The 11,812-nt window shown below is 37.3% G+C and overlaps 1 protein-coding gene across 1 annotated transcript; it reads left to right on the plus strand.

The window, feature by feature from the left end:
- Nucleotides 1–509: 509 nt before the first annotated feature.
- On the plus strand, nt 510–11,812 carry LOC143292728 (ubiquitin-conjugating enzyme E2-17 kDa-like). The gene is made up of 6 exons (XM_076603260.1): nt 510–659; nt 5,404–5,467; nt 6,802–6,833; nt 8,051–8,128; nt 8,574–8,679; nt 9,626–11,812. The coding sequence occupies exons 1-6, from the start codon at nt 636–638 to the stop codon at nt 9,763–9,765; spliced, it is 444 nt and encodes a 147-aa protein (XP_076459375.1). The 5' UTR covers nt 510–635; the 3' UTR covers nt 9,766–11,812.

An 11,812-nucleotide genomic window follows, 5' to 3' on the forward strand; every position in this document is an offset into this window, starting at 1 on the left:
TTTACAGATCAGTGTATTTGCTTATTTGTTTATTTATTACCATTATTGTCGTTTTATTTCATCTTTATTTATTATTATTATTACAATTATTATGATCCGTTTTCTTCACTGAGTTTTCTTTTCTTTTTTTTCATATGTTTTAGATATTCATTTACCTTTTCTTTTCTCAAGGCCTGACAAAACGCGTTCGGTTACGCTGCTGGTCAGACATCTGCTTGGCAGATGTGGTGTAGCGAATATGGATTTGTCCGAATGCAGTGACGCCTCCTTGAGCTCAGTAGTACTCAGTGATACTGATACTGATACTAGTAATGCTACATGGATCTGCATTAATCATTTAACTCTTTCATTCATCACGAAATCTGTATTTATTCCTTTCTGAAGACAATTCCCGTCATCGACGTTGACGCCGCACGACCACTGTTATCGTGTACTGCACGCCAAAATGAAAGTAAACCGCTTGCATTTTGAGCGGACCTTTAACTGAGATCATCATGCAGGTCTTGCTTTTCCGGTTCTGCGCGTAGCTTTGTCGCAATCGCGCATGTCTGTCAGTGTGTGAAAAGACTGAATTGTTCTGGCTGTTGAGCTGTCCGGTTGTAACTGCTTTTGTACATTGGTCCTGTTTGTTCGGAATGGCTTTGAAAAGGATAAATAAGGTATGTGGCAGGCGATTGTATGTAGAGCTAAGTTTTATAGTGGTTAGTCTGAATCGAGACAAAGGGAAGGAGTCAGACACATTTTAATGAGACCAATTCGTGAGCAGCCATCTTGATGGATTCAGTTGGACCTGAACTTCTTTCCAGTCGTCTGTGAACACTATTATTGGTGATTGTCAAAAATGTTATGGGTTTTGTCGATATGACTGCCGTGTCAATATGTTAGCAAGCGTAATATACAAAGATAAGGAATTCAGTTTGGCCCGTCAGCGCATTGTTTCTTTGTTTTCTTCTGGTACCGCAACATTTCATACGCTGAATTCTGACCAGCATAGAAATGAAACAGAATGGGTGGAATGTGATCAGTTTAACTGTAGCAGCCAGGACTCACCATTCCATAGTCCGAAAGACGTACCCATAATCCTCATTATTTTGCCGTCTTAGCTTCTGTTCAGTCTGTTTTGTCAGAATAACTTAGCGAACTGAAGATGGAGAGATTTATGAAGAAACTCTTGTTCTAACAGTTTGTTCTAAGTGACAGCTTATTAGATCTAGAATGTTCATTGAATGACTCATAGTCATACTCATAGTCATACTTAGGACCACCCACCCCCTACCCATCCAAAAACACACTAACAGCCACACAGATAAAACTAATAGTAATACAGTAATACAGTTGAACAAACTAAACAAGTAAAATGGTTATTATGTTTTCAATCATTACACACAAAAGTTCACACAAAGTTGCAGGTATTTGAAATTTTGATGGGTAGACCAGCATGTAAAGTTCTTTAGACACTTATTCATTACTTTTATTGTTGTGTCAAATACTTAAAACTTCTCAGAAAATGACCATCTCCGCATCCTTACTGTGCCTTAGTTAAACAACAACTTAACAAGTTATATTTTACACAAAACAATTTGACAAATGCCGGTAACAGACTGAAGGATCAGTTTACCCAGGGATACTTTTTTTCTTTTATTGTTTTCCTTTTTTTTTCTGAAAAAGTGAAACCTTGTGCTTCGTTATTTTGATTGTAGAATTACACAAGCTCGGCTTTAGAGTGAAATTTATTCCTGCAAGTGCAACAGTAATTAAGTGCTGGGTTCGGATTTGGTGGTACTGCCTTGAAATGGCTGCAGTTCTCTGTATCAAGCCACACACAGTCTGTCCTTGTGAATGGAAACCAGCCTGTTCCGTGGACCATCTGTACTGAAATAAGGTGTACCACAAGGTTTTGCCCTGGGACCCATACTTTTCACAATGTATACACAAGTAACTCAGGTTACTTAGGTTTTGTGTATGTGTGAGGGAGTGTTAAAAGTTGTTGCATTATTTAGGGTATATATACCATTACCAGTGAATTTTGTCGTCTATGCATTTATAGAACCATTGAATGTGTTTTTATTACTTCAACAATTTTGTTTATATCTCTGTTTTACTGTATTGTATGTATTCAGATATTTTAATTTAAGTAATACTAATAGGTTTGTGAAGTGCATGATAGAGCGTGCTTCTGTTTGTTATAGTGCAATATAAAAATTATTATTATTGACAGTATTTTTGTCTTGAGTGTTTATTTAGACAAATGGTAGGATATGATCAGTTTTTATTGAATTATTATGTTAATAATGTTAGTCATTCAGTGTGGTCCTGAAGTCTGTTTTCTCTCTCTTTTTTTTTTTTTCTCTCTCTCTCCCCGTTCTTCGTTCTTCTGCTTCCATCCCCAACCCTCTCTCCCACCTCCATGTTTAAACGTCTCTTTTAAGCTGTACAATATATGAGAGCATGTTTGATGCACGTTTCTGACAGAATATTTTGCTAGTTCTCCGTCCTCTCTCAACTGCTGGATGAACATGCACCCCCCACTACCCGCATGCTCCCTGATAGACCTTCCGCCCCGTGGTACACACAAGACATTCGATTTGCAAAACGCAAACGTCGTCAATTGGAACGGCGATGGCGATCAACAAAACTGAAAGTCCACAATCAAATCTTCCGAAAACAAATAAATAAAGTCAAACATATGATCTCATCAGCGAAGACAAACTTCTTTTCTTCTCAAGTTCTCGATGCCACATCCACCAAATCTCTTTACACTATCATGTCAAATCTTCTCGGCACTGCAAAAAAGACTCCTCTTCCTTCTGCCTACACTTTATCTGAACTCCCCAATGTCTTCTCTTCTTTCTTTTTTGACAAAGTCCAGAATATTCGTACCATCTTAGACCAAATGTCTTTCCAACCTACTCATCCTGATCCTCAATTCAACGGCACTCCTCTCCATTCCTTTAATCCATTAACTGAAACAGATGTCCATGAAATCCTCAAAGAAATGACAATAAAATCCTGTGAGCTCGATCCTATACCAGCCTGTGTTTTTTCTCAGTGTGTCTCACAGCTTCTCCCCACAATCACCAACATTGTCAACTCATCCCTTCTCTCTGGAACGTTTCCATCCACTTTCAAAACTGCAATAGTCCGGCCTCTTCTGAAGAAATCCAACCTTGACGCAAACATTTTGAAAAACTATCGACCAGTTTCTAATCTTCCATTCCTGTCCAAACTCCTTGAAAAAGCCGTCCTGAAGCAGCTCAACAATCACCTTTGTTTCAACAATCTCATCCACCCATTTCAGTCTGCCTATCGTGCTGACCACAGCACCGAAACCACTCTCCTCCACATCCTGAATAACCTACTGCTAGCGTCCGACTCAGGACATATCTCCCTTCTCACTCTTCTCGACTTGTCAGCCGCCTTTGACACGATAGACCATTCAATCCTTCTTTCCCGTCTTCATTATACATTTGGTATCAACGGCACTGTTCTAAACTGGTTCAAATGGTATCTCACTGATCGATTCCAGTCTGTCATTGTTGATAATTTCGAGTCTGAACCCGTTAAAATTGAACATGGAGTCCCACAGGGATCTGTTTTAGGCCCAGTGCTCTTCACACTGTACACTGCTCCTCTCGCTGAAATTATCAACCGCCATAATGTCAGTCATCATTCTTACGCTGATGACACTCAACTCCAGAAGAGTGATACACCTGAAAAACTGTTGTCGCTCTTGCAAGAAACATCTAACTGCTTCCTGGATATTCAAAATTGGATGACTCTAAATAAGTTACAATTGAACGCGGACAAAACTGAAGCAATGATCATAGGAACTAAACAAAAACTCTCTTCCATTACAACTAATACAATCAAACTTGGCAGTACATCCATCCCTCTGTCCACTTCAGTCAGGAACCTCGGCGTTGTCCTTGACAACACACTGTCCATGCAAACATTTATCAATCAGACATGTCAATCCTGCTACTGTCAACTGCGGCGCATCAGTTCCATCCGGAAATATCTGTCCACTGACGCAACATCTAGACTTGTCGTTTCTCTCATTCTCTCTCGCCTTGACTACTGTAACTCTCTATTGTCTGGTTTGCCTGCTTCATCCATTCAGTCCCTTCAGCGCATACAAAATTCTGCTGCCCGACTCGTCCTCAGAAAGAAAAGATCTGAGCACACCACTCCTCTTTTGCAACATCTCCACTGGCTCCCTGTCTCACACCGAATAAAGTACAAGATCAGCACTCTATGCTACAAATGTATTCACAAATCAGCCCCTTCCTATCTCTGTGCCTGCCTTCACCTCTACACTCCATCTCGCTCACTACGATCAGCTTCGGATCCACTCCACTTACATATACCCAGATTCAAACTCTCGACTGTTGGCCACCGTTCTTTCTCTGTCTCTGGACCTTGTAATTGGAATGAACTTCCTCTTTCGCTTCGTCAAGTCTCCACACTCAGCTCTTTCAAGTCTGGCCTTAAAACCCACCTCTACCCAAAGTAGCCTCCCTTCCCTGCCTCTTCCTTGTCTTTTTAGTTTTTTTCAGTTTTAGAGTTATGCTTGCGTGAGAATGACTGGTGCGAAAGCGCTTTGATTTGTTTATGCACAAGATTTAGCGCTATACAAATACCATTATTATTATTATTATTAGTTGTGTCCAAGGGAGGTAATACTCTGTCCTGGGTTATCCTCCCCCTCTTATTTTAGTTGATCGATAAGCAATACAAATACTTTTGTGGGAATGGTGTGTGGAGGATGAGTTGATGGGGTGGTGGTGGGGTGGTGGTGGGTGGCATGTGACCAGTTTTAGATACTAAAGTTTTGTGTCTGACATTGTGCATTTTTTGACTTGTGAAGTAGCACAAATGTTAGTATCAGTGAACAATCCTCAGTAATATTTAGGATTTGTCTGTGAAGTTCAGGAATGAATATTATTCTCTTAAGATATAGTAATAAAAAATAAAACTTTTTGCATCTCATAATGCTTAAGAACTTCCACAATTTGTGTAGATGCATCAATATCATAGTAATGTACAGTGCTGCTTCAGTCAAAAAGTTTAAACATTGATTAAATGAGCTTTTTTTTTCTTCTTCTTTAAAAAAAAAAAAAAAAAAAAAAAAAAAAAAAAATTTTTTTTAGAGAGACTTCCTAACCTTGGAAGTCCATTAAGCATAAAGAACATTATTTGTCAGGAGACAAGGAATAGCATTATGTGAATAGCTATTTTAGGATTATCGAATTAACTTGAAATATTATTTGATATTATAGTTTTACATAAATAGATGTACTTGAGATCATTAGTTTTTCATATGAACAACCAATGTACTGCATTAGTACATGTATGTGTCGTCTTTAATGTCAGTTAACAGTGAACAAAGTTGTTTGTTTGCAGGAACTGCAGGACTTTGGTCGTGATCCACCAGCACATTGTTCAGCAGGACCTGTAGGAGATGACTGTAAGTTTGTATGTGTGTGTGTGTGGGGGGTGTTCATTATAGATTCATGCATAAAATAAATTTTTAAAAAGAGAGAGAGAGAGAAAAAAGAAAGGAAAAAAAAATATTGCCGGCGCTGGGCATTGATCCTCGATCGATGTGCAGTGAACAGCTTGACATCGGTACCGAATAATCAACGGATGTAATGTTCAATTCTCGGTCAGTGTAAGTCTATGCAGACCTTTCTTGATCCTTGAGTTTACTTTCACTGCTGTCCTGCGTGAACTTTTCACTAATGACTAATACTCGTGATAGAACAGCATGCAGGAAAGTCCAGCCAGAAATCAAACTCTTGATCCACAGATTAGTCATGTGACCCTCAACACTGCCTCCTGACTCTATATTTGCCAAAACTCCCACCATAATTGCCAACGAACTTACACTATTTTAAAAATTTATCATATGTAATGATTACTGATGTCGATCGATGACATTTTGGTTTGGACCTCTGCTAAGCACCGAGCATTGTATCAATATAGGATTGATACCCAGCTACTTCTAAAAAAAAATATATAAGGTTTCAGAATTCAGTGGAGCCTCTGAGTGCATGTCTGTGTATGTATGTGCTTGCAGCACAGCACTTGTATATTTTGCACAGAATTTGAGAAGAAATGGTTTTAATGTCATCTTCATCAAAGACATTGTTTTGCATCATCGGATCATGATAAATGAACCTTGTAAATGATGATCAGATCTGAAGCTGTCATTGTTGCCAGCCCTGCAGGCAAAAGGCTGAAGGTTTGTGTAACAAACCTGTACTATTTGCTAGTTTTCCAGATGGCACTTGGAAATTAGAAATTAAAAGGAAAAAAAAGACTGATTATTGAAATGTGTGATTTAGTTTTAATATGTTTTACTTGATTTCAGTGCATGTATGTTTCTTTATGAAATTGAAAATTAGAATAATTGTTTGTATGCATGTGTGTATTCATTCTGATTCATCTGTTTAATTTGTAAATAAGTCCTTATCTTAAATAAACCAGTCTTCCTGATGTGTATGTTGCTTCAAGTAGGGCTTAAAAGATGGAGCAGCCAAAAACAAATGAAAATGAGATAAAATCAGCAGTGTTGACAGCATTTTACTCCAGTTATTTCTTGTTGAATTGATAAATTGTAATTAATGAAAATAAAGCATGTTATTCATGCTTGAAAATCCAACATCATCTGTGATGTAATTCTAATTGTACTTATAGTAATTCTGTTGGGTTTTTTTTTTTTTTTTCTTTGGTTTTCTAAAAACTGGTTTCAAGGAAACTCGAAAGATTGAACATTGTGTGTATCTGTGTCTGTTTCAGTATTTCATTGGCAAGCCACAATAGTGGGCCCGGTAGGTGATTCTGAAATAATTTTTTTTAGGCATTTTTAATTTTTATTATTTGTGTTATTATTTTGATATTGTTGTTGAAGTTGTTGTTATTGATAAAAAATATTATTATTAACACTATTATTGTTATTATTATTATTATTTATTCCGTGTTTTATTTGGTATGGTAACAGTTGTTGATACTGTATGACAGTGAAGAGTTCTGAGGTGATGCCACTAGTTCCAGTGTGTTGCAGGTGATATATATATATATCTTGGTAGTCAATCCCAGGTTTAAAAACTGGACACCACACCGTGACCTGTTGGGCTCACGGGATGATGTATGTTATGCGATTATAGATTAAATATTAAATTCAGGCCCAGATGTCTTTGTTTTTTTCACAATGTATTGAAGAATACACAAAAAACACTCTTGGTTAATCTTTAAACTTTAAAACTTCTCATTTATGCCCATGTTGGTCCAAAACCACCCCACCCCAAACACAAGTACAGTTTTAAAGGTTAAAAGATAAACCAAGACTGTTGGTGCATTCTCCATGACATTATGAAAAAAACAAAGACATCTGGGCCTGGATTTCATATTTAATCTCTCTCTCTCTCTCTCTCTCTCTCTCTCTCTCTCTATATATATATATATATATATATATATATACTGATAAGCAATACAGTTGATTAGTCTGATTTTAAAGGAAACGGTCAAATCTTGTACTTCCTATAATATGACAGTTGAATTTAACCTTTAGAGAGTTGTAAAATGATTGGATTTTTACTTTTAGGGAAAAAATTCTTTGTAGAGAAACTGCTCAGAGAGTTGTCTTGTATTAGTTCAGAAAATTTGATTTAAATGTTTAACAAAGACTTGCTTATAATCAGTGTTATATGATATACAGAGAGAGAGGGAGAGAGAGATTTTTTGTGCCCACAAGATTAACTCGTTATGAAAAGGACTGGCTTATTGATGTTGAAAAACATTTAGACAAATCATAAAATTTTGCTTTAAATTGCAACATTTAGTGTTTACAGTTTACAAAGTTTTTTTTTTTTTTAGAAAAATAGTTTAAATACCTTACTACCTAATATGGTAATGTTGATAAAATTAAAAAGAAGCAAAAAAAAAAAAAAAGCACCTTTTTTGTTACAAGTTCTCTTTTACTAACACCTCATGTTTTTTCTTGGCTTTTTAATTGTAATATTTTTTTTTGTTTTGTTTTGTTTTCCAGCCTGACAGTCCATATCAAGGTGGTGTGTTCTTCTTAACCATACACTTTCCAACAGACTATCCTTTTAAGCCACCCAAAGTAAGTATGACTGTTTTATTAGTATTTTATTTACACAGCACACTCTTTTAAAGCAGACAGATAGGTAGACTAGAAGTAGGTTGGTCGAAATCTGAATTGGTTTCTTTTTGTCAAGGAGACATTTTAGACTTGGCCAGCTAACTCTTGGCAGACAAGTAATTTTTTCAAATCATCATTTGCATTGGTTTACTCTTTGTTCATGCATGGGAATGACAGTTTCTACTCTGCTCGCATCTTACTAACCTTGCTTGTTTCAATCACAGAATTAGAACAGTACATATGCTACCAACTGTTCTTGGTTGTACTGAAACAAAACTGACATTACAAATAGAAAAGATTACTGAGCTTGTCAGTAGAGTCTTGAAAGCTTTGCCATATCTTCTCTTGAAAAAAAAAGAGGTCTTTTGTTGTTTGGTTTTCTTAATTACTTGATTGCTTTTGACAGGTGTCGTTTGCAACAAAAATATACCATCCCAATATCAACAGTAACGGCAGCATTTGTTTGGACATACTGAGGTCACAGTGGTCACCGGCTCTAACTATTTCTAAAGGTATGTATGCCCCTCTTAGCTCTGGTTGTTCTCTCTGATATATCATGTTGGCAGACCTCATTGAACTGAGGAACATGAGATGGTTGACACAGACCAGGTGGGCATATAGGACTCATATGTCATGCTTGTTCTTGGCATTTTGCGAAATGAATTGCTCAACAATGAAACATTTGTTGCCCCAAACATGTTTCATCATTTTGAGAAATGTTTTCACAGCAAGCACTGTAGTGCGATCTAGTCCTGTGTTTGGCTAGGTGCACTTTTGGGTGGTTTAGGTGGGTTGGGTAGCTCTTTTGCTGGTTTTTTTTTGTTTTTGTTTTTTTTCCCTTTGCAAGTTAGGTTGTCTGTTAAAAATGTCCCATTCTGATAACCCACCATCATGATTAGTGACTGCACCGTAAGATGTACATGTATTGCGTAAGACTTCAGGCAGGTTGCTGGGTAGATTTCATGTCCAGTTGTTCAAAGCTTATCAAAGGTTTGAAATTGGTAACTGTTTTTTTCTTTATTGTGTATGCAAAAGCTGTCATCGCTCTTTCTGCAGACATTCTTTTTTCAATGTCTGAAGATCAAAGTGCTGTAAGAAGAGAGTTAATGGTGTGCAGATTTGACAGATGATCAGTTTTGTTTTGATTTCTTTTCATCTCATTTGAAAGAACATACTCTGCATTAGATTTAATTAAAAAAAATTTAAAAAAGGTGTAGTTTTGCTGACAGTGCAATGTTTCTTGCATATGGAAACAAGCTTGTGGCTAAGTTGGTTTTTTTTTTTCCAGATGTGAGAAAGTTTTGTGTTTGACATGATTGAATATTTTTATTCGGTTCAGCAGTCCTGATCTGACTCTGTGTGGTCTTATCAGGAAACAATGCAAAATGTGGGGACACTGCTCGTGCCTTCTTTCAGTTGCTCCTGTACTCTGACCAGTGCCTCGTTTCTGATTTGCAGTGCTGCTGTCCATCTCCTCCTTGCTGACAGACCCCAACCCTGACGACCCACTGGTGCCGGAAATTGCCAGAATATACAAAATGGACAGAGACAAATACAATGAACTGAGCAAGGAGTGGACGAAGAAATATGCCATGTGACCGACCGCGGGGCCGGACCTGCTCCAGGGCGGCTGTGAGACAGTGACTTACTGTAGTGGAATGTCCCTAGTTCCTTTCTTTTGATGGAAGACACTTGACATTTTTTTCTGCAATTGGTGACCTGGAAGAAAGGAATGATAGAGAAGGAGCGGAATGAACGGTTTGTACGTCATCGTGCGGATGGATGTGTGTACGAGCAGGGGAAGTAAAGAGCCTCTTGTCTGGTTCTATAGTTTTGTTGTACTGATGTTACGAAGGTGAAACAACAAGCAAATGAAACAAAACTTTTTTTTTTTTAATTTTTTTTTTTAACCTTGTCAACTTTGATGGGTGAAACATGGTTTAGTTCTTGGTTTGGCTGTGTATTCATAAGAAAATCATTTCCTTTGTTTAATATGAACATTTTTTATGTGTGCATACATTAAAAAAAAAATTTTTCACCCTTCTGTTCAGCAAGAAAGTTAATTTCATGATAAAAGAGAGACCCTGAGAAATCTGAATCATGTTATAAGAAAACACAAAAGTCTTCATGTCTTTATATATGATGCAAATGTGGTGAAAGCTATTAAAAAAGAAAGTGTAAACCCCAAAAAGTGTACTGTAGCCAAATGTTAAAGTCCATGCAATGTCGAATGTACAGGTTGATAGATGAACTCTGTAAAGCAGTTTCTTTCTGTCAATGGAGACAAAAAATAAAATGAAATGAAAACACCTGTTCCCAAAAATGAATCGGACTAACTTGAATTTTATGATCATCTCAGGCAGGCTTGCTTTATGTTTCATTCATCCTCCAGGTTTGGAGCATAGATATGTGCAGGATTTGTGAGGGCAGAGATAAGCTGTAGTTTTTGTTTGTGTGGTGAGAGTGGTTTCTTGTGCTCCAAGGGATGAATATGAGACAATCATTTTCCTCTTCCTTGCCTTGCTGCCAGAATCAGGACTTCCATCACTTGTTTCTGGCCCCTGCCTCTGTCCCCTCTTTCACCCAATCCTTCCTCTCCATTGCTTGTTTCATATCGTATTTCGCAAGGAGTGCGTGCAGTTACTGCTCAGTTATTGTAGTGGCTTTTTTGCTGTGTGGTACATTGTTGCTCTTTGACTAGTTTTAGTTTTTGACAAGATTTAATAAACCCTGATATTGCCTCATGCAGTTGACAAGCAACATGATATCTTTTGATTTGTTTTGGACTCTGAAAAAAGATTTGTGAAACACAATTATTATTTCAAAGGTTTCATCACAGAACCGTTTCCCTTTATAAAATTTGAAATTAAACCTGTGTTCTGTCAGAAAACAAGTCGATAATCTCATCCTGATGCCATACCCCCCTTTTTTATTTTGAAAAATTCATTATTTTATTTCATTTTTTATTTATTTTATTATGTATTCTTTGCATGTCTTGTTTTGTATTTTGAGCAGTCGTTTGAGGCATTGCAACTATTTTACGGACTGGGACTACTGATAGTTCCCATTACAGTAATTAACTTTAAAAATGATTATCTTGTGAGAGCCAAACAGCTAGAACTGAACAGAAAATGCTTGCGGCGATAGAGCACAACTGTGAATGTGCGTGACTGGTAAATTGGAAGGACTCGATTCTCAGTTCATGCTACTGGAACTTTGGTCAGGAAGAGATGGTTGGTCTCTCAGCACTGAGCAGCTGGCTGCCTCGGTTTTTTTAGCTGATAAACAAGAGGAAATGAAAGGTCTTCAAGATAAGCTTGCAGTGTGTTCATGATCATAACTTTTTACACAGCTTTGGCTTGGATCAGAGTGGATTGTACTGACAGCACTGAGTGTCTGGTCACTGGTCTGTCTTTGTTAGGTTTTTAATTTCATTTGTCGGGGAATGATGGTGCTGACTAAGTCTTATTTTCCGTTGCCTTCATTCTAGATTGGCAGATTGTCCTCAATTATCTACTTATAGTCAATACCATAATGGTTTATGTTAAGATTTTGCTATCCCGCTTTGAAATCTGTGCATCAAGACAAGTATTTTTGTGTGTGAGGCTGGAATGATTTGAGTAATAAAAATCCATGTTGATTGAA

This window comes from Babylonia areolata, chromosome 18, assembly GCF_041734735.1.
Source record: "Babylonia areolata isolate BAREFJ2019XMU chromosome 18, ASM4173473v1, whole genome shotgun sequence".
Lineage (NCBI taxonomy): Eukaryota > Metazoa > Mollusca > Gastropoda > Neogastropoda > Buccinidae > Babylonia > Babylonia areolata.